We start from the raw sequence: 27576 nt of genomic DNA, 5'->3' as shown, positions 1-27576 counted from the left end.
CTGCCTTGGTCTGCAGCTGATATTCTGCAGTGGTGCTCTTTGCAGGCTGGCTAGGTCTCTCTGAGCTTTTGGTTCATAAAGGTATTTGGGGTCAGAAGCCAGTTTCGGTCACATGGATCAACTGCTAATGTCCCCCCAGAATGGCTTTAAGCTGAAACCCACTGCTATGCAACGGGGGTAGAGGATGGCTCTTCACATCCACTTGTGGTTAACTGGTTTTCTGCAGTTCTTTCTGTTAAATTGCAAACTTAGAGACATTAAGTCTGAAGTCCATTGATTTTGAGTTTGGAATAAACCTCAAACAAAGGCAGGTGTGAATTCCACAAAGGGGTTCCGTCGCAGGGTGATTCAATTAGGAACTTCCTGGAAGCTTGAGGTATTGTCTATGTTGAAATTTTACAAGTCACCTGACCCCTAGAAGCTACCTTAGTCACCTTGTTTGTGTTCATTTAAAAAAGTAAAAAACAGTTCTGGAAGCTTCCAAACAAACACGGTCCACGTTAGATGTTATGAAGACATGCCTTCATGGGGGCGTAACACAGAGTTCAACAGATTTTTGGGAATTAAGGGGCCTGTGTATTCCACAGGAAGGTGGAGTTGACGTAGAAGATCAGCTATAACCTTATTGAATGGTGGACCATGTTCAAAGAGCCAAATAGTCTACTCTGGCTCCTATTCATTTTTCTATGCATTTGGATATTTCCAGAGGATCAGGATATGATTTGTCTTCAGCCCTTTGGGGGTAGGGAACAGGTAGCAGGAACAATTGTCTCAGAATCTTACAACATATCTACAATAGACCTAGAAGTCTAGTGTATTTAGGTAAAATTATGAAGGTAGCTTATAGTCTCTGACTGGGTCATATAATTTCTATATAAGCATTAGTCAAAATAGGCACATAATAGGGCACAGGGGCAGATCTGCCAGATGTAATTCTATCATTGATGCCAATCAGTAAGCTGCAAGGATATCCATTGGACAAATTTTAAAAAGAAAATATTTGAATTTTCCTACATCACATTCTAGAATACATCAAGTTACTTTCAAAATTTTACTGTTTTCAAAAAGAAAATAAGTAAAGAGGTTAACCAAAGGTATCAGGTTTTTAAGATCATAACAGGAGAATCTTTGGTAAGGTGAAACTGATCACTTTTTAAAAAGAATCCTACTATACATAATGTAGCAATTCAAAAGAACTGCTTATTCTGCCACATTTTTTTTAAAAAGGCACAATAACCTAAGTATAAATGTTTTTAACAGCTATGCTTTTCAAAAGCATCAATGTCAAGTGCACCACAAACAGTAACATGCCTAAAGCAACGAGAAACAAATTCTTTATGTGCAGTAGCAGTTACAGAATCATAAAAATTACAGTACGAGGCAATCATTCAGCACATTGTGCCCATTGTGGTACCAGTTCTTCAAATGGAGCTGTTTCCTAATCTCTCTCTCCTGTCTTTTTCCTGTATTATTTCAATTTCTCCTGTTTAAATAAATAAATGGTAATCTTCTGTGAAAGGAAAAATGCTAACTTCCTCCATTAATAATAAACCTTCTAATAATAGTCTTCCTGTTACTGGCTCACCAAGCAACAGAAACAATCATTTATCCTCTCATCATCTTCTCTACGCCATTCAAAAAGCCCAATTTTTAAGCCTCTTGATAACTGTAACATCTTATTTTGGGTATCATTCTATTGAAACTACATGATAGCTTTTGCAAGGCTCCAATAATGCTCCATAATTGTATGCAGTATTCCAGTCATGACCCAATCAATAACTTGCATAAATTCAGCACAACCTCATTAACCTTCAAATGAGCATCAGCTCACTTCTATTCTCTCCAAGTCTAGATTTGTTTGCTTTTGAATTTTAGATCACATTCTCAAGTGAATGGTGACTGCCTAGGGTTTAAGAGTATGCCTTCATCACTTTCAGCTCCTGGAATTACCCCGAATCTCAGTAAGATTCTCCAGGCTTTAATAAGCAATGCAGCATCAGACCTCCAAGATCCTGTTTTAAGTTTTCCCTTTACAAACCTATACTGATTGTACCCAAATAATCCATGCCTTTCCATGTGATTAATTCCATCCCATGGTTATTGGTTCAAAATAATTACACACAACTGGTCTATCATACATGAACCTATCTCTTTCTCAAACAGGGGTGCAACATTTGGCACTGTTACGATCCGGTCTTTTTTAAAAAAAATCATTCATGGGATGTGGGCTTCGTTGGTTGGGCCAGCATTTATTACCCATCCCTGGTTGCCCTTGAGAAGGTGGTGGTGAGCTGCCTTCTTGAACTGCTGCAGTCCATGTCATGTAAGTACACCCACAGTGCTGTTAGGGAGGGAGTTCCAGGATTTTGACCCAGCGACAGTGAAGGAATGGCGATATATTTCCAAGTCAGGATGGTGAGTGATTTGGAAGGGAACTTCCAGGTGGTAGTGTTCCCATCTGCTTGCTGCCCTTGTCCTTCTAGATGGTAGTGGTCATGGGTTTGGAAGATGCTGTCAAAGGAGTCTTGGTGAATTCCTGCAGTGCATCTTGTAGATGGTACACACTGCTGCTACTGTGCGTCGGCGGTGAAGGGAGTGAATGTTTGTGGATGTGGTGCCAATCAAGTGGGCTGCATTGTCTTGGACGGTGTCAAGCTTCTTGAGTCTTGTGGGAGCTGCACTCATCCAGGCAAGAGGAGAGTATTCCATCACACTCCTGACTTGTGCCTTGTAGATGGTGGACAGCATTGGGAGTCAGGAGGTGAGTTACTCGTCACACAATTCCTAGCCTCTGACCTGCTCTGGTAGCCACAGTATTTTATGGCTAGTCCAGTTCAGTTTTTGGTCAATGGGAGCCCCCAGGGTTTTGACATTGGGGGATTCAGTGATGGTAACACCATTGAACATCAAGGGGCGATGGTTGGATTCTTTCTTGCTGGAGATGGTCATTGCCTGACACTTGTGTGGCGCGAATGTTATTTGCCACTTGTCAGCCCAAGCCTGGATATTGTCCAGATCTTGCTGCATAATATCCAGGCTTGGGCTGACAGGTGGCAAGTATTATAGGTTAGGGGCCGTTAACATTTAAAGAGAAATCTGAATGTCTCATTTTACCCAATAGATCCATACTACAAGACTTCACTTTTTTAAAACAAAACCCAAACTTTATTGTATATAGAGCAAATAAAACAAAGCAAATACAAGTCAAAGCTTGTAATTATGTATGTTATGCACTCAGGTTTACTTCTTACTTTCCTCAAGAATTCTCTTATAAGACACATCAATCTTGGAGTTATTTAGGGATCACCCATAAGTAGGGCACACTTCTCCAGAAAATTTTCCTTAACTCCAATTTATCTCAGAGATAAAACTTCAATTTACCCTCCCTTGACTGTGGAGGCCTCAGTCCCTTGTTCTGGTTACTTTTCAATACTTCCAAGCTAATTTGTTGATTACTTTCCTTTGCAATAAGACACCGAGGCCTACTGCAGATTCTCTCACTAGCATCAAACTAACATCAATTTCTGTTCCTCACACGATTTAAACTGAGATTAAGCCTCACTTTCCTTCAATGATAAAGTTAGTGTTTTCCTCTGGTTACAGTGAGGTCCAACCATCATTTATTTTAGCTAAAATCTGTCAGAGAGATGCAAACCACACAAGAACAAACTGCAACTAAAAACTTCTCCCAGAAAACACCCAGATAATCTGCAAAGAGAGCCTTCTTCAGCTCCATCCATCTCCATGACAGCAGAGCCTGCCCTGGGCTACCTTCAAATCGATCTTTAACTTAATTACCCCTCACCTACAATTTCTTTTTTGGTCTGAAGTAAATTAGTTTTACAGCCGTTCAGGATTCACTGAATGCTTTTAAAATGCTTCTTAAAAAATCTAATTTAGCTTCATAAACAAAAACATCTCTCTGGACTGCACCTCTTTGCAAGCAGTGCAGACATCATGTCTCCAGCTAAGTAAGCTCACCTGCAGTTTCATGATCATACCTTTCCTGCTGTTAATCTCTTAAAGCAACATGGCCCCAACATTTTAAGTGTAGTAGACTCCAAGCTACTTTAGTTGCATTTATCCCATTTACTATAGTTAAAACTTTAATTCCTGAAACTAAAAATTATATGCTAAAGCACAAGAACCATGAACTAGATATTCAGTTCCTTGTGCAGCTCTGGTTTCTGAAGGCTTTCAGAAAATCGCGACTACTGCCTCATCCATTTTCTTCGGTATTCTGAGGTGGATGCCCTCTGGGTTTATTACTTTTTAGCCTGTGACTTTTCCACATCCTAATTAGGTGCTCCTAAAAGCTTGTTTCAAAGGGAGGTGAAATATCTTTTTTTTTGAACAAGAATGTAACACTTAGCTGAAGATGGATGTTTCATTCAATGACTATTACTGCAAGTTTTGGAAGGAGCCTTCTATATTTTTGGGGGATGGGGTTGTGAAGAGAGAAGCAAGAAAGAGAATGGCTTGAAAATTATTTTGCCCAGATTAGCATTTGGCATGATTTTTGCGGAGGAATTGGAATATACTACCAAAGGATTCAGAATGATGTTTCCAAATGAGATGCATGAGGCTAAGCAACTTCCCTGCCACAGATACAACCTCTGAAAGATGTCTTCTTCAAGGAAGAGAAACAGCAGCAGGATCAGAAGTTTGTGAGACGATTGAAAAATTTCAAAATGGTGCAGAGGCTCAATTTTTCTGCCTGTGAAATTTTGAGTTTGCTAAAGTAATCTGGTGGTGCTTCATCCGTAAATTAGACCTTAATACTTTTATTGGAGATTTTTTCAAATTTGTTTTGAGTGACTTTATTTAAAAAGGCACATAACATAACAAGCCCTGCCACAGGAAACAAAAATAGGAAGTTAACAGGCACTCACCATAGGAGCTCATTAGTACATGTTCATAAATAGGAGCGCTAAATTTTTCTTTGCATTAAGGAAAATTTTATGGAGTTTTAAGGAGTTATGGTGGTATTACTTTTTACTTTAACTAGCCTTGTTGTTCAGATTGCTTGAGCTTCTTATTTGTGCCAAAAGGATGGAAAGACTGCCTTCACCAAATTCCACTTTAATAAGATGCAAGGATCTACAACTATCCAGACTGCATTATGCTGCCTATTTCCTCTGTTTTCTCTTTAGCTGCTTAGGAACTGAGCAGAGAACAGCTCAAACCTGCATGTTCCCACTTCAAAGTCCCATGTTCAATTCCCATGCCAGTTCCTGATTGTAAACACAATTAAAATTGAAGTCCACAATAGAGTCTAAACCCAATGAAATAACACTGAGTATTAGAAGAATTATTTTAGTCAATTTCTACATGTTTGGCTGCAGGTCTGTAGTCCATAGTCCTCCACATGATTAACTCCAAAGGTGAGATCCCATATAAGTAGAGGAAAAAACTGTCATGGCATGTAGCCCAGATATGTACCCTTCAATTATTGCTTACAGGCAGGCATTTTGTCCCAGTGTTAGAATGTAAAAAGGAAGAATAGAAAATATTCCAAAAAAGGTTTCATAACTGTTGCATTTGATGCATCCTCTGATGATAATTTCATCCTGCTCTATGATTTGCTTTGTAAGGAACACCAATTCCACATCTTCCAGCAGTCACTTAATTATGCATTTTTTTGAGCATGCAGAGCTAGACTTGACTCCAGGAAAAAATGCATTGTTTTGCCCTACATTCTCGTTCGGTTCTCCTACAATGACATTGTGCATGGTCAAAATTTTTACACTACCCGGATGCAGAATATTTTAGCAGAATAGATTTTACTTTCATCTCTGAAAGCCACATTCAAATCAAGTCAATCCTGAAAGAGTGCATGCATTGTCTTCTTTGAGCCATAAAGACCCTTTGTAGAGCATTTGGGTCATTTTAAGCCCATTAAAAATATGCTGCAATTTAGCGCAAGTTGTCCAAAATCCATAAGGGAGGTCAATGTATGCATAAATATAGAAATTAGCAGAAAAAAAGACCAAAATCCATCTTGTTCACTTTCTAATAAATGGTACAATGATAATGGAGTGTTGACTAATAATAGAAATCAATATCAATTAATCTACAATGCACCCAGGCATGATGCCAGCAAAATCCCAGTGGTGGAAAGCTCTGGGAACCATCAAACTCAGTTGTTCCTCCCAAACTTGCTACATTTACCACATGTCATGTTAGAAATGGCAAAATATTTCTGCAAAAATTCTATTTAATTTGTATTCAAATGAATCAATACCAACTGCTTTCACTTTGTCCCTGGTAAGTCTATTCCATAGATAGACCGCTCACTGAAATATCGTTTCCACAGATTAATTTGAAATCAAGTGCAGGCCACGTTGTCTGGTTTTATTGCTCTGGAAAAAGCTTCTCTGGGGCTGCATCATCTAATCCCTTTAGAATTCTAAAAAGATCAATCCTATCACCTCTCAAGTGTTTCTATATCCACTGAGAACATGCCAATTTACATAAATGCTCTTCATCATCCCTTCAAGCATCCTGGTTGCTCTCTTCTGCATCCTTCTAATAGATGCAATTTCCTTCTCATACTGTGACAACCAGCACTCTGCAGACATTCCAAGTGTTGTACTATTGATTTACAAACTAGCAGGATTATCTCACTATTTTGGACAGATTCAAACCTTCCACCCACTCTTCCAAGCCTTCTCAAGTGCTTAATGGTGGTTTTCTTAAAATTTAACTCTTAATAACTTCTCCAATTATTAACTCAAATGTAATCACAGTGTCATAGAACGTTACAGTACAGGAGGCGGCTATCAATTGATCTTGTGTGTGCCTGATCTCTGCAAGTGAAAATCACCTAGTCCCACGCTTCTGTCTTTTCTCTGTATCTCTTTTGAAGGCCTCAATTCAATCTCCGCCAACACACACTCAGGCAGTGCATTCAAATCCTAACCACTTGCTGCACAAAAATGATTTTCCTCATGTTGCCATTGCTTCTTTTGCAAATTACCTCAAACCGGCATCGTCTGGTTCTGGATCCTTCCTCCAAAGGAAGAGGTTTCCCACTCTCTGGCCAGAACCTTGAGGCTTTGAACACCTCTATGAAATCTCTTGATCTCCTCTTCTGCAAGGAGTACAACCCCAGCTTCTTCAACCTACCCAGGTAACTGGCATCCCTCATCCCTCGAACCATTCTTGTGAATCTTTTCTGCATCCTCTCTAATGCCTTCATGTCATTCCTAAAACGTGGTGTCCCAAACTGGACACAATAAAACCAGTGTTTTGTTCAGGTTCATCATGACTTCCTTGCTTTTGTACTCTGTGTCACTATTTATAAAGCCCAGGATCCCATATGCTTTATTAACTGCTTTCTCAACCTGCCCTGTTATCTTCAATGATCTATGTACAGATACCCCAGGTCCCTCTTAGAATTGTACCCTTTATTTTACATTGCCTCTGCTCATTCTACCAAAATAAATTACTTTGCACTTCTCTGCATTAAATTTCATCTACCACTTGTTTGCCTATTCCACCAGCCTATGCCCTTTTGAAGTTTATCACTATCCTCCTCACAGTTCACAATACTTCCAAGTTTTGCGTCAACCACAAATTTTTAAATTGTGCCCTACACACCCAATCCCACTATATACCTTCCTCCAGTTTGAGAAATAAGCATTCTCCACTGCTGTTTCCTGTCGCTCAATCAATTTCATATCCATGTTGCTACTATCCCCTTTCTTCCATTACTTAACTCACTGCCCATTTTGTATTGTGTTGATTATCTCTATTACTCATTCATATTATGGATGCTTTCTCTCCCTATTGGCTCTTTCATCAACTGAGTCATTAAGCAGACTTCTTTTAACTGCAGAAATCCCTCATGTGTCCTACCAGTAGGCGTATTATTGTCCCGGTCAATTTCCGTTAAGTTGAAATCACCAACCACCATAGTTGGCCCCTTACCGAGAACCATCCTCATCTCATCTCACAGTTCCAGATCAAGGTTTGCATCCTTTAGAAGTAATTTAAAGAAAATCATTTTACTGCAGTAAGGCCATTTAAGATAAGGTTGGAAGTGACCAAGGTACAGTTTGCATCTGGCTGTGCTACACCTCATCAGGGAAAGTTTATTAAAATGTCTTCCAAATTTCAGAACCAAAACCCCTCAACAGCTTCAATAGCAAAATACACAATTTTTTTTTAAATGAAACCCATTTTTTATGGGTAAGTTTGAGTTTAAATTTGCCAAAGATGACAACCGCTTGACGTTCCCTCCCTTGGGATAAAAGCCATGCTGCTTTTCATTGTACATGTATACAGTTTCAATATCGAACCATGGAGCGAAAGAATGGAAATTTGATTGCTATCGTTGCACCATTTACTTTGCTTTGTTATAAAAAATATATGTAATACTTCAAATATTGTCGCTTGACTGCTCTTAGCACACAGGGTGCAGTCAGTTGCATTCTATTATGTAAAGAACATTCTGCAAAAATTAAAAACTGGCAGGTCAGGGCTGGTAACTTCAATTTCTACTAGTCTTTTACCAGGAATTTACTGAGTAACTCATTCCAAAACAGTCAGAGCATTTCACCCCAAGGATACCTGCCAACACCAGAGGCAATTCCACAGGGCTGTCTAATAATTTGCACTAGAAGTCTGGTCCCTTCCATTCCCAAGCAGTACATTCCATTGCAGTGTTTAAAGGTCGTTTTGTTCTTAATGATAAACTATCAACTCTAACATCAGTGACACAAAACAGAAAGTACACCCTTACTTTGCCCTCCTCTTTCCTGTATAATACTCTGGGCACATTGAAGAGTACCACTGGACAAAATTTATGATTTCAACATAGTAGTTGTTTTCAATAATCAAAAATGAATATTCAAGTTTATAAAGATATTTTTGTTTATGAAAGGATTGGCTGCAGCCTGCAATTTATCAATATGTGCTTCTGGGAGGAATAGCCTAGAGGAATTTTCAGACATTTACAGCACAGGAGGCGGCCATTTGGCCCATTGTGTCCACGCCAGTCAACAAAAAACTGACTACATTAATCCTATTTTCCAGTGCTTGGCCCATAGCCCTGGCGGCTACGGTAACGCAAGTTAATATCTAAATACTTCTTAAATGTCACGATAGTTGCTGACTCAACCACCTTTTCAGGCAGTAAATTCCAGACTCCCACCACCCTCTGGGTGAAAATATTTCTCAACTCCTCTCTTAGCCTTCTACCTCTTACCTTAAATCTATGCCTCATGGTTATTGACCCCTATACTAAAGGAAAAAGTGACTTCCTATCCGCCCTATCTTTGCCCTTCATAAACTTATACATCTCTATCAGGTACCCTCTCAACCTTCGCTGCTCCAAGGAAAACAACCCCAGCCCATCCAATCTTTCCTCATAGCTCAGACCCTCTAGCCAGGCAGCATCCTGGTAAATCTCCTCTGCACCTTCTCCAATGCAACTACATCATTCCCATTATGTGGTGACCAGAACTGCACGCAGTACTCCAGTTGTGGCCTAACCAGCGTTTTATACAGTTTCAGCATAACCTCCCTGCTCTTGTATTCTAATTCCTCGGACAATAAAGGCAAGCATCCCATATGCCTTCTGAACCACCTTATCAACTTGCCCTGCTACCTTCAGGGATCTGTGGATATGTACACAAAGGTCCCTCTGATCTTCAGTACTTTCCAGGATCCTATCATTCAGAGTGTAATCCATTGCCTTGTTAGCCCTCCCCAAGTGCATTACCCCTCCATTCCTAGTTCCTTATCCTTACTTTCTAGCACACAAACTCAACTTTTACTGTTCTCATTAAGGTTCTAAGGGGGAAAGAAAACAGCAAAATTCTCTCCCCAGGATCCCAGAATTTTGTAAAAATAATGCCATTTTAAAAATTAAGTATGTTGTGTAGATTTAGCTGTAGTTTCTTTTTAATCTTCAGAAGAGCGAACTGCACATCTTCAGTGGGAACAAAGGTATTGATCTAACACAACAAAATTCACACAAGTTACCAGACTCTATTTTAATGTTTTAACAGCTGTATAATTTGCCAGGATGTTTATTAGTTTCTCAAGATTTGGAAGGGGACTACAAAGCAAATATTGGACATTACAACTGAATAGATGGACATGGAAAAGTACTGGTGTCAAGCTGGGCAATATCTGCATCAAAATTTCCAAAGCTTGAATCATTTACAACAGGCTTTACCCAATAATGCACCTTAGAAACAGACTTGCAATGTCCTTCAATCTCAGGTGTCAAACAACTATGAATACAGAACATAACGGCTTAGTTTCAGAGCCTGGGCTTTCCCCTTCATTTGAGTCATAGATTACAAATCATTCTGAATTTCCAAAACAGATTTTAAAATCCTCAGCAGTTATACTAGTGTGGCTTTCAGGGAAAATCAGCAGAGTTTCAGTGATTTTGATTTGTCCAAGTGCACAAAGCTATACCATATAGCAGATTACATTTTCAATTATTTTAAGCCACACACGCAATTGTTGAAATTGTCAGTTTAAAATTTAAAAATTGTAAATGAATATAATTTTGAAACACTGCAGTTTCTACTCCAGATAGTATTAGAGTTTAAGTGTATTACAACAGGCAAGTTTTTCTGAAACTTCAAATAATCATTGGGTCACCTTCACTAGAGATTCATACTAGTTGCAATAATATCAGTCCATCTTTGTGTTTTTTGACATTTACTCATCACAAAATAGGGTTCTGGGAGGCAGGCAAACTTTGTGAGATTGATTTGTTAGTTTGAGATTCCTCCCTCCTGAATAAAAAAATAATCTTTTCACCTCAGCATATTGCAGAAAACTACTTATTGTGCTTGCAAGCCAGTTGATGCTATATCACAGGCAACAAACGTCACATATGCTTTCATTGTAATTGTTTTTCTAAAGGATACATAAACATGAAACACCTTTTTTAAACTGCGACTATGAGAACACTGACATATAATTTATCGTAAAAAGGCTTGGTTCTACACATTGCCACTATGTACCTGTTGAACCTTCTTGGATTCTTTAAGTGGGCTTTCCTTGGCAGGTATCCTCCCAAACAACTTCCATCCTTGAGTATTCTGCTCTAATGGTACGGGCTCTTTGAGCTTCTTAGCAAACAAACTCCTGCAAAATGGGAGCAAACAGCTATTAGCTAGAACTTAACAAGTGTCTAATTAGATGGCTAGCACATGAACACCAACATTGGTATTTCTTTTATAGAGTAAACAAAAATGCCTCTTTTGCATTCCAGCTAACTTCAACAGCAGTGTTGCAAGTTAAATGAGATGGCACTGCTGCCTTTGGAGCAGTTGAAAACCACTTCAAAAAAACAGTTGCCCGGGCTTTGTCTGGGGGTAAATTTAAATCAAAAACAGAAATTGCAAATGATGAAAATCTGAAAACAATAATCAATAACACAGTACAGGTTCATTAGCATCTGGAAAAGAGATGACAGATTAAAATCACAATGTAGAGAGAAACAGAACTCCAAGCTTGGCATTTATGGAAGAGAAGTGGCAGTGAATCAAACAGTATAAGAAAAAAACCTCAACTGCTGAAATTCCATGAGCTGCTGTAAACTGTGGTTTATAGTACTTGTTCCAATTGTGGGTAGGCAGAGCAGTCCAGCTTGCCTGTACCAGCTATATTTATTTTCTGACCAGCATAGGCCTTATCCAGGCATCAGGGAAGTTAACAGTCAGAAATGACAGGCGAATTTACAACCGCTAAACATTCTTACATAAACTCATGCATGTACAGTTGTCCTCTGCCGCTAGTGGTATGGAACATGCGCCACCACAAAGTAAGTGACATGGATTTGAAAACAGTGTGCTTAAATTTATTACAGAACTCCTGCTTTACGATGAGGATTTATACACTCTTTACACAAGTTGACACATCTTACACCAGTCTCAAATCACATCTATCTGAACACAGGAGAAAGGACCACACATCACTTATAATAACCTTTTCACAGCTAAGTGAAATTTCATGTATTTTATTGGAAAGCTTTGTGAACTCTATTTGATGGCTATTAGTGAATGCAAAGATATTTAAATGGCAAGATGCAGTTTGCCATAAAAAACAATTCAATTAATTGCTCAACAGTCTGAAAGGTTACCAACAATTTTTCTCCTTTTGCCATTGAGAAATGTTTTTGATTGCATCAGCATTATATTGATAATGAAAGAAAATACTGTAGTTAATAAAAAATGTAAATGCTCCACCAATTTGAGTAATACGGTTTGGGACCAATGAAAGCAGTACTCAAATAGAGACCTGTGGCTGCTATAAACTGCTAATTCATCGCTATTGCAATTCTTGTGGACCAATTGGAGATTGTTTGAAAGAGAAGCTCTGGATTTGCAAAGCTATGCACAATTGGCATTACTTGATACCACAACTTAAATGAAGGGTGGGCCTATAAACCAAACATCTAAATTCACAAATCCATAGAACATTTTTAACCACAGATGCAAAAAGACTTGCTTTTATATAAGCACAACCTCAAGCCACCCCAAAGCATGTTAGAATCAATAAGGTAATTTTTAAAGAAGTATTATAATGTAGGAAATGCAGCAGCCAAATTGTGCACTGCAAGGTCACAAAATCAGCAATGTGATAATGAGCAGATAATGTATTTAGGTTTTACGGCTGACAGATAAATATCGGCCAGAACACAAGGAAAAATGCCCCTGCTCTTTTTGAATAGTGTCATGGGATCTCTTCCATCCACCTGAGAGAAGAGGCCTCTGTTTAACATCTCATCCAAAAGGTAGCACCTCCAATATTGAAGTATTTTAAGTTCTACATTGAAGTGTCAGCCTAGATTTTGTGCTCAAGTCTCTGGAGTGGGACTTGAAGTTATATCCTTATGGCTCAAAAGGTCAAAGCATTACCATTGAGCCACAGCTAGCTCCATAAAGGAGGCATGGAATCCAACAGCCATTTCCAGATCCACAAAAAGTTGGGCTTCTTGATCTAATTTTGTTGCTACCAAGAGCACTGGTTAAAAAAAAATCTTGTCACATCAGGAAGGTGTCAGATTCAGTTTGACTCTATGCTGGCCTCATTAATTGCCAGGACATGCAATAAACAGCCACTGGGCAACGTCCCCACCACTATCTGCAATCTTTGCTGTGTATGCACATTTGACATTGCAAATGGACAAAACCTCTCCCTCGCTACCCCATAATAGTCATAATCCTGCCAAAACCCAGCTTATACAAGGAGTGGTTGCTTGAGTGAAGCACCAGAGAACTTTGAGCCTGTGGAATCAATTCACTGTTTATATATTCTAACTCTTTGTAGCATCACAAGTGAATCACAAGGTCATATACTTCAAGGCTGCAAGGATTGGCTATCAGACAAGGTACACGCTTTGTACGTTGAATGTCTTCAATTAAGCTTATACAGTAGGGAAAATAAATACGTATTTTAAATAAACAAATCTCAGGTGGCATTACTAACAAACAATCTGAAATGTGGAACAAAGCAGTAACATATTGCATGATCCCAGTCCTAGGAGGGAGTGGATCACAGGCAGTAGGACAATGATTACAGAATTATATGAAAAAACAATTTGACTGACAGAAATAAAGAATTGTTAGCTTTCCCCTAAGTATTCTAAAGCAGCCTCATAACTAAGTAGTTAAAGGCACTACTTTATTTGGCACAGTATTTGCTTAGTGTCCAGTTACATTAAATCTACAATAGTTTCTAACTAAAAAGCTCTAAAAGGACTCAAATTAGCTGGTAAAAAACTGTCACTAGTCTACTTTACTCCAGGCTTACCAAATGGTGCTTATTTTCAATCCTGTCAAGAAAGGTGCCTTTGCACATGAAAATGCATGACAGTAAGATTAATTACTCCTAGAGCACATCACAACTTTATAAACACTTCTCTTCCCAATATTATCAGAAGGTGGCAACTTAATTATTTTAAAAGAAAAATACTGCGGATGCTGGAAATCTGGAACAAAAACACAAATTGCTGGAAAAACTCTGCAGGTCTGACAGCATCTGTGGAGAGGAAGTCAGAGTTATCTTTTCAAGTCCGTTTGACTCTTCATCAGAACTAAAGAGAAATAGAAATGTGGTGAAATATAAGCTGTTTAAGGGGGGTGGGACAGGTGGAGCTGGATAGAGGGCCAGTGATAGGTGGAGGCAAAGGAGAGATTGCCAAAGATGTCATAAACAAAAGGTCAAAGGGGTGTTGATGGTGGTGATATTAGCTAAAGGATGTGCTAATGGTGACATTAAGGGTAGAAAGCAGGATGATCAAGTGACAGATGGCCCTAGTGGGGTTGAGGGGAAGGGATCGAAATAGGCTAAAAGGTGGAGATAAAACAATGGATGGAAATAAATTTTTAAAATAATAGAAATAGGTGGGAGAAAAAAAATATACTAAAAAAATATAATAATTATTAGAAAAAAGGGGATCAAAAAGGGGGTGAGGATGGAGGAGACAGTTCATGTTCTGAAGTTGTTGAACTCAATGTTAAGTCCTGTAGGCTGTAAAGTGCCTAATCGGAAGATGAGGTGCTGTTCCTCCAGTTTGCGTTGAGCTTCACTAGAACACTGCAGCAGGCCAAGGACGGACATGTGGGCTTGAGAGCAGGGTGATGTGTTGAAATGGTAAGCGACAGGAAGGTCTGGGTCATGCTTGCGAACGGGTCAAAGGTGTTCCGCAAAGCGGTCACCCAGTCTGCATTTGGTCTCTCCAATGTAGAGGAGACCACTTTGGGAGCAGCGAATGCAGTAGACTAAATTGAGGGAAGTGCTGCTTCACTTGAAAGCAGTGTTTGGGCCCTTGGATGGTGAGGAGGGGAGAAGTAAAGGAGCAGGTGTTGCACCTTCTGCAGTTGCATGGGAAGGTGCTGTGGGAGGGGGTTGAGTTGTAGGGGTGATGGAGGAGTGGACCAGGGTGTCCTGGAGGGAACGGTCCGTACGGAATACTGATGGGGGCGGGGTGGTGGTGAAGGGAAGATGTGTTTGGTGGTGGCATCATGCTGGAGTTGGTGGAAATGGCAGAGGGTGATCTTTTGAATGCGGAGGCTGGTAGGGTGATAAGTGAGGACAAGGGGGGCCCTAACATGGTTCTGGGAGGAAGAGGAAGGTGTGAGGGCGGATGCGCGGGAGATGGGCCGGACACGGTTGAGGGCCCTGTCAACCTCTATCCAGCTCCACTTGTCCCAACCCCCTTAAACAGCTTATATTTCACCATATTTCTTTTTCTCTTTAGTTCTGATGAAGAGTCATACGGACTCGAAACGTTAACTCTGTCTTCTTCTCCACAGATGCTGTCGGATCTGCTGAGCTTAATTATTTTGTTGTCAATAACTTACATATGAGAAATTTATTTTCAGCAGGGCATCTTACTTTCAGACAAACCAAATGGCAACTTTAAAATAATTCAGCAATTTTATTGGTTTCCCTTTTCACGTTTTGATTTTATTTTCACAGTGAAACAACTATTTCATTTTTGCACAAAAAAATAATGATTTATTTAACTATGATGGCATCCACCCATGCAGGAGATGATGGACTGCGCCCAGAGTGTATGGTGCCTCTGTAATGAACATCGTCTGTTGTGGCTGTAGAGGCCGTAAGTGACAGTCCCTTCCACAGCTGGCATAGATGAACAGTATTAGCCCAGGGTCGACTGATGTTCTTTCCTTCCTGCGGGTTCTCTTTTCCGCCATCTGGTCATTTCTTTTGCCTCTGCTTTTTCCATGCACTTCCTGACTGCTTAAGGTACACATTATAAACATTGGCCACACAGTTGATCACGCCATCCTCCTCCAAAGCCTTTCCACCGTCATTCAGCTGGGTGGAACTGCATAAGATTTTGTTAAGACAAATCTCAGTCAAAGGGCAATAGCAAAGAAGGCGCTAGTGGGTTTTGACTGTCATTGGCATTCATTCTGAGAAATTCACATTTGCTTATGTTTAATTGTTGCAGAATTCCCCAAACAACTCCATAAACCTGAAGCAACAAGTAAATCAAAAGATAATGGTCTGGATCTTCCAAGCAGCGGCAATGATGGTCGGATTGCCGCTGTGCTTGAAAATCCCCCTGACCCAAAGCTGTTGTGCATTCTACCAGAGCCCTCCAATCCCAGCTTTCACAGAAATGCGCATTAGGTAACTGTCGGAATGCAATAGAGTCAAGGGAAGACAGGACATACTGTAGTAAGGTAAAATTAAAGGCCCAGTCTTAATGTTAGTGAATGGATGAGTGGATGAGAGAGAGAGCGTGAGAGGTGGGTGGCTGCATAGGTCGTTGGGTCAGGCAGGGTAGTGATTGGGGGTCAGCTGTGTAGGTACCCAGGTATTAGATTAGGTATTAACCTGTTTAACATTTCCTGGCTAACTATGCAGGTAAGTCTGAAGTCTCCGACTCTAACTCAGAGTTGGAGACATTCACAGAGGGTTCCGGGTGCAGGGGAATTGCTCATCAGAAGGTGCCAGGACTACCACAGGGTCCCAAAGCGCATCTTCAGTTGCATATCTGGTTTCCTACTATCCGTAGACTGGGAGATTTGGCCCAGTATAAAAATGAATACACATTTTAAGACTGAATTTCAATATAAGTCAGGTTACAGTTATGCACACAGACTTAGAATGATATTTTTAAAAATTTGTTCATGGGATCAGATTGTCAGCATTATTGCCCAATCCTAATTGCCCTTGTTTCAGCCATGATTAAATGCCTCCACTGTTTTCTTTGGAGACATTTCAGTTTCAATTTGGAATCACTAAAATTCACAATTTTCAACACATAGAGCTCTTGCTTTTGGTTATAAATCAGAATCAAAGAATTTCACAGAAGGTTGTTCAAATAGCTTTGGAATATATTTTGACTTTAGCTTCTTTTATTTACATTAATGACCATCCTTTGCTTCTCCCTCCTGTCTGGAATGTTTCTGAAGCTAAAAGGAAAACGGAAACTAGGCTCAAATCCAGCCCAGACTACTGGGATGGAATCGATCTGTCGTTGCCCACTGAAAGGACCTTATTAAGTTCATGAAGTCTCATCCTAATTCCTGATTTGAGAATATCTGTCAATGTAAGACTCCCACTAAATTTATAATTTCTCTCTATCTCTCCCATTCAAGTGACATCCCTAGTGTTTACATTGATACAAAGTACAAAGTAGTCTCATTGCATGAAAATAAATGCTGCATGGAGTCATAGAGGTCTACAGCATAGAAAAAGGCCCTTTGGCCCATCGAGTCTGCGCCGGTCAAACAAGTACCTAACTATTCTAATCCCATTTTCCAGCACTAGGCCCATATCATTGTATGCCATGTCATCGCAGGTGCACATCCAAATACTTAAATGTTATGAGGGTATCTGCCTCTACCATCCTTTCAGGCATTGAGTTCCAGATTCCCACCACCCTCTGGGTGAAAAAATTCTTCCTCTCATCCCCTCCAAACCTCCTGCCCCTTACCTAAAATCTATGTTCCCTGGCTATTGATCCCTCCACCAAGGGGAAAAGTTCCTACCTGTCTACCCTATCTATGCCCCTCACAATTTTATACACCTCAATCATGTCCCCTCTCAATCTCCTCTGCTCCAGGGAAAATAACCCCAGTCTATCCAATCTCTCCTCATAACTAAAACTCTCCAGCCCAGGCAACATCCTGGTAAATCTCCTCTGCACTCTCTCTAGTGCAATCACATCCTTCCAATAATGCGGATTCCAGAACTGCATGCAATACTCTAGCTGTGGCCTAACCAGGGTTTTATACAGTTCCAGCATAACCTTCCTGCTCTTATATTCTATGCCTCGACTAATAAAGGCAAGTATCCCATATGCCTTCTTAACCACCTTATCTACCTGTCCCGCTATCTTCAGGGACCAGTGGACATGCATATCCTCGGTACTTCCCAGGGTCCTGCCATTCATTGTGTATTCCCGTGCCTTGTTTGTCCTGCTCAAGTGCATCACCTCACACTTATCCGGATTAAATTACATTTGCCACTGATCAGCCCGTCTATATCCTCCTGTAATCAAAGGCTATCGTCCTCACTACTTACCACCCCACCAATTTTCATGTCATCCGCAAACTTACTGATCAACCCTCCTACATGCAAGTCTAAATCGTTTATATATACCACAAACAGCAAGGGACCCAATACGAATCCCTGTGGAGCCCCACTGGACACAGGCATCCAGTCACAAAAACACCCCTCAAACATCACCCTCTGCTTTCTGCCACTCAGTCAATTCTGGATCCAATTTGCCAAATTGCCTTGGATCTCATGGGCTCTTACCTTTGTTATCAGTCTCCCATGCGGGATCTTATCAAAAGCTGAAGTCCAAGGCGACTACGTCAAATGCATTGCCCTCATCTATACACCTGGTCACCTCTTCGAAAAATTCAATCAAATTGATCAGACATGACCTCCCCTTAACAAAACCATGCTGACTGTCCTTGATTAATCCCTGCCTCTCCAAGTGCAGATTAATTCTGTCCCTCAGAATTGCTTCCAATTGTTTCCCCACCACTGAGGTTAGACTGAGTGGCCTATAATTCCCTGGTTTATCCCTTCTTCCCTTCTTGAATAACGGTGCCACGTTGGCTGTCCTCCAGTCCTTTGGCACCTCTCCTGTGGCCAGAGAGGTATTGAAAATTATTGCCAGCGCCCCTGCTATCTCCTCCCTTGCCTCACTCAACAACCTGGGATACATTTCATCCGGGCCTGGAGATTTATCTGCTTTTAAGCCTGCCAGACCACTAATTTCTTTAATTATATCAGTCCTTCTGCCTGATTTCTATACCCACATTGTCCCTCTCACTTGTAACACTTACACAAAATGTTCATTTAGAACCTTACCTACATCTTCCGGCTCCACACACAAATTACCACTATGGTCCTTAATGGGCCCTACTCTTTCCCTAGTTATCCTCTTACTCTTAATGTACTTGTAAAATAACTTTGGATTTTCCGTTATTTTACCTGCCAATGTTTTTTCATGCCCCCTTTTTGCTCTCCTAATTTCACTTTTAAGTTACTCCCTACACATTCTATACTCATCTAGGGCTTCTGCTGTTTTGAGCCCTCGGTGTCTGCCATAAGCCTCCCTTTTTCTCTTTATCCAATCCTGTATATCCCTCGACATCCAGGGTTCCCTAGATTTATTGGTCCCACCCTTTGTCTTTACTGGAATATGTTGGCCCTGTACTCTCCCTATTTCCTTCTTGAATGAGGTCCACTGCTCTGACGCAGATTTACCTAAAAGTAGCTGCTCCCAGTCCACTCTGGCCAAATCATATCTGATCTTATTAAAATCGGCCTTCCCCCAATTTAGAACTCTGATTTCTGGCCCATCCTTCTCCTTTTCCATAACAGCCTTGAACCTAACGGAGTTATGATCACTATCTGCAAAATGCTCCCCCACTGATACCTCTATCACTTGCCCGGCTTCATTGCCTAAAATTAAGTCCAGGACCGCCACCTCTCTTGTAGGACCTTCTATGTACTGGCTTAAAAAGCTCTCCTGGATGCATTTTAAGAATTCTGCTCCCTCTAAACCTATCACACGATGACTAACCCAGTTAATGTTGGGGAAGTTGAAATCCCCCACTATTGCTACCCTATTATTTTTACACTTCTCTGAAATATGCCTACATATCTGCTCTTCTATTTCTCTCTGACTGTTTGGGGGCCTATAGTACACTCCCAGCAATGTGACTGCTCCTTTTTGTTTTTAAGTTCCACTCATATGGCTTCATTTGAGGAGCCTTCTAAGATGTCATCCCTCCTTACTGCTGTAATTGATTCCTTGATTAATATTGCGATACCCCCTCCTCTTTTACCTCCTTCCCTGTCTCGCCTGAAGACCTTATATCCTGGAATATCGAGCTGCCAATGCTGCCTCTCTCTCAACCATTTCTCAGTGACAGCAATGACATCATACTTCCATGTGTTAATTTGTGCCCTCAACTCATCTGCCTTATTCGTCAGACTCTTTGCATTAAAATAAATACCATCCAACCTTGCCAAGCTCCCTTGTGTCTTAACTGGCCTATAATTTCTATGCCTTCCAGACTCACTTGCTCTCTCTTCTAATTTTGGCTGTGCATCTCCCCCTGCTGAACCTCCTCTCAGGATCCCATCCCCCTGCCAAGTTAGTTTAAACCCCCCCCAACAGCGCTAGCAAACCTTCCCGCAAGGATGTTGGTCCCATTCCGGTTCAGGTGCAACCTGTCCGCCTTGTACAGGTCCCACCACCCCAGAAATGGTCCCAATGTCACAGAAATCTAAAGCCCTCCCTCCTGCACCATCTCTCCAGCCAGGCATTCATTTGGACTAACCTCCTATTTCTATACTCACTAGCGCATGGTGCCAAAAGTAATCCAGAGATTACTACCTTTGAGCTCCTGTTGCAGCCTTAACAAAAGGATGGCTATTGGTCAAGTGCTGTAAACTCTCCTGGAATTGGGATTTCAGTCACATTTTGTAATTTTTTAATATATTTTAAGCTGCTTTTTGTTCAATTTAGTGGTGCTTTCTTGTCCCCAATGAGCTATTTTTGCATAATCAGCAATAATTAGGTAAAAATAGGTTTTAAAAACATGATCCTATTTGTTTATGATTTTATGCAATCTGACAATTTTGAAATCACTACTAGCTCAACTAGACACTTGGAGCCAATAGTTATACACCAATATAAAAGGAATTTTCAGGTTTTTGTACTCAAGGGTTAAAAATGCATTATTTGGCATGATTATCGTTAACTGCAGTGTAACATGGAGGCAGGATGAGGAAAATCCCAGCACCAATTATGACACCTCCAAAATCCAATATAATCTATCAAGGATTATGCATGCAAAATGGTAGCTCCATAGTTGTTTAGTCAGGTGGTGACCATTCAGTCCATTATTTCCTACTAAAATCCACAACTAATCCTACTTCCACGCTCTCTTCCCATAGCCCTATATCTTTCTTGGCTTGAAACATTTATTTACTCTCGACAGACACAACTACTTCTTGTGGCAAAGTATTCCAGGCTCCAACAACTTTCTGCACAATTAAATCTTTCCCAACCCCTCAGCTTCCTATGAAATTTTGAAGTGATAGTCTTCATTGATTCTCCAATTAGACAAAGCAATATTCTTAAATTCTGCAGGAGTTCTGATCTCCCACTGCAATTTTGAGAGATCAGTTTAAATCCCAGAGAAATAATGTTCACACCATTTCTCAAGGAGTTCTGCCAATCTCCTGCTGACATCGCGGTAGGAGATTGGAAGTATGCCTTCAAAAATTAAAGGCCCAGTTTCTTCTAATTCACCCAATAAAACCCTACACAACTTTAATTTATTAAATCATCTTAACCTTCTCTACTCCAATTGAAATATTCCCATATTTAACTTCTCAAGAGTGTGTTAATCCTGGTACCATCATGAAGAATCTAAAGGACCTAAATTCATTAGCACCTAAAATAAAGCGCGATTCATCCAATGCACAGCCAAGACATGAAGAAGCCCAAGCACTGTTCTAAATTGGTCCTCAGGCCTCATCATCAATATACCATTTATCTGAGAGCACCAATTAGTTGCTGGTTTCTGACCAATTTAGCCATCTTCGATGCCAGCTGAGGCTCACAAGCGAGCCCAGGGGAGCGAAACAATCTTGTTGGGGGAGGGAAGTGGGCACAGTGAGCTCAGACCAGAAACTGATGCAGTGTTAACGTCAGAAACTAGAGGAGTGCTCTGGCTCCTCCTGGCTCAACATTAAGGTGCCTTACCTGCAGCTGTCTTCCACGGCTTGCAGTAATCCCTTTAAGTCCACAAACTAGGTTGCTTACAGCCTGAAAGGAGTAGTTAGAACTTGTGGCAAGGTTTAACCAATTTCAACAACAGGTCTGGAAGTGGGCACAGGAAGCTCATCAGGAGTCTCATTTCAAAATTGAAATGAAGTCTGTGCTCAGTTCAGGTGATTGCCACTGAAAGAAAAAATCCCTGGCGAATTTAGGGGTGGTCTGGTGAATAAGTGATTTGAGTCAGGGACAGTTTGCAGCACCAGTGATTTTTCAGTAACCCTTTGCACACATTTATCCTACATGAGATTTAGCATATTGTAATAACCAATACATTTTGAACACAAGGAAAATCTAACAGTTGTCATGGATAAAGTTCTATGATAGCATTATGCATAGCAGGGTTAACTTATTAGCTGCTTGAGAATTCTTTTAATCTTAATCTTTTATCTTAAAAGAACCTTTCACAACATTCATCCAACCTGCTGTGAGACCACAACTCATTCATTATTCAGTCATTCTCCTGAATATTCTCAAACTGGGATGAAGGGCTAATCTTATGAAGGAAAGTTGAACAGGTTGGGCCCAGACCAATTACAGTTTAGAAGAATGAGAGTTGATCTTATTGAATAATAAGATCCAGAGGGGGCTTGATAGAGTGGATACCGGAAGGATGTTTCTTTTTGTGGTGGAGACTTGAATTAGGGACAGTTTAAGAATAAATGGTCCCTTTTAAGACAGAGATGAGGAGAAATTTTTTCACTCAGAGGATCATTATTATGTGGAATTCTCTTCCCCAGAAAGCCAGGGAGACAGGGTCATTGAATTTATTTAAGGTTAAGATAGATTTTGATAGACAAGCAAGTCAAAGGTTATGGGGGGGCAGACAGGAAAGTGGAGTTGAGACCACAGCCAGATCAGCCATGATCTTGTCGAATGGCGGAGCAGACTCAAAGGGCTGAATGGCCTGCTCCTAAGTGCTTTGTTCCTATAAGAATGCATTACTTAGTTACAATAACTTGTATTTATATTGCAAAATGTCTCAATCTCAGCATTCTGACAAACCCAGGAAAACGTATGGACTTTCTGAATGCATATGTGACGTAGGTAGAAGAAACTTGCACTTACATTGTTCGTCTTCACATCCGTGATACAAGTACAGTCACGATTACACAGAGCTATTTATTCAGGCTGCCAAAAGCTAAAAAAAAATCCTCTTAGATTAAAAGCTAGTACTATAAGCATGAGTAGTTGATAGGTCCTTAAAAGTCTGGAGGCTAAACTGGCAAACAAAAACAATGTTTTAACAAGACAAGAGAGAAGGAAGGTAGACATAGCAAGAGAGAAGGCAGGTAGGCATAGAGGTAAAGGAATCCTTTAATTTTTCAGTATTCACTTCTTCAGATGTTACCTCCTTGCTATGTTTCACATAGACCCTGTTCAATTTCAATACCTTGCACAAGCGACTATTATTCATCTATCAGCCTAATTAGCAAGCTTAGCTATGAGAGTACGGTGGTATCTCATTCAAACCAACCCTATCCTCACCTATCATTTACAGACACAATCTCCTATTTGGCATTGCTTGACAGCAATTGGAAGTTTAAATCATGGACAATTTCATCTCTTAATAATCAAGGGATACTAATCTATGGTAACTCTGATCTGTCAAGTAACTGAGCAATGACTAGAAACAAAACCAAACACCTTCCTCAGATGCTCAATCCAGCTGAGCCAGAGCTTATTTGTACAAACAATTTACAGCTCAAGACCAAACTGATTGCGCGGTTAAGCCATATCATTATTGTAAAAAAGATATTTCTGGTCTATAAACTAGAAACCATTTGACAATTACATATATCAGGTTGAAATTTGCTCAGGCTGTACAGTACAGTTGGTAACTTTCAGTAGTAATTGTCTTTTTGACAAGGATTTTTATTGTTCAACCTTTTCATGTCATTCAACAGCACTTAAAATTAAGATTACACAAAAGCTTTCAGTAAAACTACCTTGACCCAAATACTTGTCTCTTCTTCCCATTGATACAATGCCAAATATAAGAAAATTAGTTTTGAGAAACTCAACTCCAGAATATGCAAACAGTAGTCCAATTATACATAGCTCTTTACCGACACCATGCCTACTGCACTGTTATGCACTGACACACATATACTCCAACACCACCATTTACACTGCATTATATATCCACAGAAGCGCTATGCCTGTCTACCAATAAGAGTAGAGAAGGTGCAGCCATGTTTTTAAAAGAGGAGTCAATGTCCCTTTTGTGTAATCACTAAAGCCAATAATTTCTCCAGCTTCGGGCCTGTTCATAGTTCAGTCATTCTCCTGAACATTCTTAAGTTAGGAGTAGAATCTTGGACCCCATTGTCATTTTATTACACATGAATTTATGAAAAGTAGTTGAAAACAAAAATACTAAGCTTTGTGAAAATCCAGCTCAGTGCCTCGACAGCAACCCAGTACAATACTAACATTAGAGAAAGCAGGCCTGAAAATTGACACAATACTTTAGGGCATGGTTGATTGCAATGAGAAGGCCTGCACACAAACTCAGTTTTAAATAAAAACTGTTCACGAGCGTCAGATTACAATTAGTGATCCTGCATTTATCTAAAAACTTTCCCAACTAACCTCGATGGTAGGGAGAATGGAAGGGATAGTTTGATATAGGGAAATTTAGATATACTGCAGACCAAAAACAAAATGGTCCCAAAAACAAGCAAATAAAAAGTTAGGCAAGCGAATAGCTGTCAAAACAAACCCTGAATGACTGCTGAATGAGGAAGTTTCGTATTAAATTGTCTTCCTGATACTTCTGAGCTTTTAACACTGCAGTCATACAGATAGAAAGAGTAAAACTTCCCTAAAAGATCAGCTGATCGAAACAAGACAGGATAATTTTTAACACCTCACAAGCAGTGGTCTATTCATGGACACCAGGTTTCCAAGCATAGCCCTACAGCAGCTCTGAAATAAAATGCCGAAAAACAGTGTTCTCGCTGTAGCTGCTGATTTGAGCTACTATGATTCTAGTTTTTGCGTTTTGGTATCAGATTTCAGTATTTGCAATATTTTTACTTTTAGCCATTTTTGTACATTCTTCTCCCCACCTTTGAAAAAGCTGCCTCCATCTCACAATATCTGCTATAAGGAAATATAAATACAAAAGCGTGGGGGACAATAGCTCCCTGTTGCACTCGCCATGGCAACATCTCACCTAATCAGAGTTGACTTGCCAACAAATTAGCACCCTTTTTCTCACGCAGTATAAATTGTGTTCCCTTTGAAATTTGGCATTCTTGCATTTGTCCTGATGAGTGCAAGACGAAAAGCTTCGACAACATGTCTCTTTTTTCAGAAATACTCAAGTTCTGTACTACCAAGTGACCAAATAGAAATACAAAGACTCGGGGGCATGAGGGGAGAAAGAGTATTTTTTTCTTGGGACAATGCAGATTGCAGGGTAATAGGACAGAAGTGTTTAAAATTATTTAAGGATGTGACAGGGTAGATAGATGGACTATTTTCAGGAACAAGAATGTGATGTCATGACTTCAAGATTAAATGTAAGAGATTTAGTACAGGGAGCTAGAAGAAGTTCTTTAGAGAGACTTGTGAAGCTTTAAAATTCATTTCCAGGGTTAGTTGTTGAGGAAAAAACTATGCCAACAGTCAAGATTAGATTGGCTAGATGGATGAAGGAAAGCAAATAAAAGAATGTGGGAACAGGATAGGCAAGTAAGATCAGACTATCTGCTCAGGTAGATGGTAAAATGCTGATCAGACTGAATGCCTTGCTTCCATGCTGTAATTTCCATGTATAATACAAATCTAACAATTGTCAACCACAAAAAGACTTGAGTGACTCTAAGCCTTTGTCTGGGAGCACCTACCGCCCCCAGACTGCTTGACTGAAAATAGAATGAACTTGCATTTACAACGCATCATAATTCATGTCCTCAGGAGTGCTGCACATGGCTAAGTTCAATCCCAATTCTACACAGCAAGAACCTGGAGGCAGCAAAGAAGTTGATCTGTTTATCATTATTTTTCCATGAGGAATGTTGGCTAGGACACCAGAAATACTCACTTCTCCTCTAAGGCTGTGAAATCTTTGATGTCCCCAAAAACAGGCAGCCCAGTCTTTTTCTTTTACTGGCTTTTAATGATGGAACAAAAATGTGATTTTGCTCACAGATCATTTCAGGCATAACTAAGTTCTTGAAAATCATTGCCAAAGCAGTTAAATTAACTTTATGGTTAATATTTTGTGCTTTGTAAGTGCTTGTGCAGATCTGCTGCAGTAGCTTGGGCCAGGGATCTTGGAGTTTTCTAATCTGTAACCACAAATAACATTGAGTTGAACATTGAACATGGGGGATGGTGGAAACAGTTGGAAGGGATGACAGTTATCTGGAGGGAATTTATGCATATGCTCTGCTACATAAGCCTCACATCACTTATCAGAGACCGTCTGAAAAAATCTTGTAATGTATTTGAATAGTCACTTGATAGCACAGAACTTGCGTACTGCAGAGCATGCTCTCGAAGCTTTTCATCTTACACTCATCAGTACAGATTTGCAAGAATGCCAAATCTCAAAGGGAACAACAAGTTATACTGCATGAGAAGAGGATCCTGATTAGTTGGGCAAGGGAACTCTGATAGAGGTATTGCCATGGGGAATGCACCAAGAAACAGTTAATTCCCAAGCTTTTGTTTAAATTCAAACCATGCAGGTCAACTCAAATTGGTCCAGGAATTGCCATGGGGAATGAATCAGGGAATGGCTGTCCCTCAAGCTTTTGTTTAGTTTAAAAGGCACACTGCGTTCTGTTTGCAAAGAACATGGGTTTTGTGCGTGAATACATGTGGTTTCTAGCGCACATAAGTGAGCCACACTGTGAGCCCAACTGATGACCCTAAATTGGTTAAATTCTGAGCACACAATCAGGATTGTTTAACAAGTGTTGTCCAATCTCAGAATCACATCTAATGTTGGAAACTATGTTCTGAGTTTTACAAGCACAAGTTGGTTGACTACAGTCAGTACTTTGCCTGTTGCGAACAGGGAAGGGGCACACTGTTTGATACATTCCCTCAGTCTTGGGACGTACAGCCTACATACCTGGCATCACAACGGCACCGAAATTCATTTGCCACATTACTCATTTGTGTAGTAGGAAGAACGTCTTTTTGGCTTGATTGCATAATAGCAGCATGAAACAGTCAACTTCACCTGTTGCTCAAATTGCTCAGGGTAATCTGAGGTAGACATGGCACTTTTCAGGACGGCATGTGGTAGCCTTAGGCCCATTCATGAGTTTGTGCGATACACAGAGAGAAATGATCTGATCAGGGGAGCCATTATCATGCAGGATAACTATGACGCACCCTATTTCAGCATCATGCTTGCATGGTCAGCAAATGGCTCAGGGCATACTTATGAGGTTGTCGACAAAGCCAATCTTATAGAATGTGGAACTGTAGGAATCCCAAGGTGCATACTGACGAGTGAAAGTGGGCTTGCGTTAAACAGTAGTATAGAACCCACAGGCAGATTTCTCAACTGGCACATCAAAGAAAGGGGATTCACTTGACTGCTCCATTTCAAAGGCGAATTTGAGTGCAGGATGGAGCCCATTAAGGTATGTAAGGAAATTCTTACATGCAGTTGTAGGTGATACTTTTGCTATATTTGAACCTACGTATCAGAAATATGCAAGGAGTAAGAGGTTAGGGGTCATTCAATCAAAGACGTGTTTCGTGGATGCCGACGAAGACGT

At 40.3% G+C, this 27576-nt stretch overlaps 1 protein-coding gene across 2 annotated transcripts in view; it reads right to left on the bottom strand.

Moving 5' to 3' along the window:
* Positions 1-27576, bottom strand: part of LOC144678710 (TBC1 domain family member 14-like) — an 81205-nt gene that overhangs the window by 33782 nt on the left and 19847 nt on the right. For both annotated transcript variants that reach the window (XM_078538525.1, XM_078538535.1), the window contains exon 3: positions 10992-11115. In XM_078538525.1, the coding sequence (XP_078394651.1) occupies positions 10992-11115 (124 nt within the window). The remainder of the gene's footprint in view (positions 1-10991; positions 11116-27576) is intronic.

The sequence above is a fragment of the Cetorhinus maximus genome, chromosome 1, assembly GCF_964194155.1.
Source record: "Cetorhinus maximus chromosome 1, sCetMax3.hap1.1, whole genome shotgun sequence".
NCBI classification, from domain to species: domain Eukaryota; kingdom Metazoa; phylum Chordata; class Chondrichthyes; order Lamniformes; family Cetorhinidae; genus Cetorhinus; species Cetorhinus maximus.
Note: the sequence above shows the minus strand (reverse complement) of the source record. Positions and strands in the feature narration are given on the sequence as shown.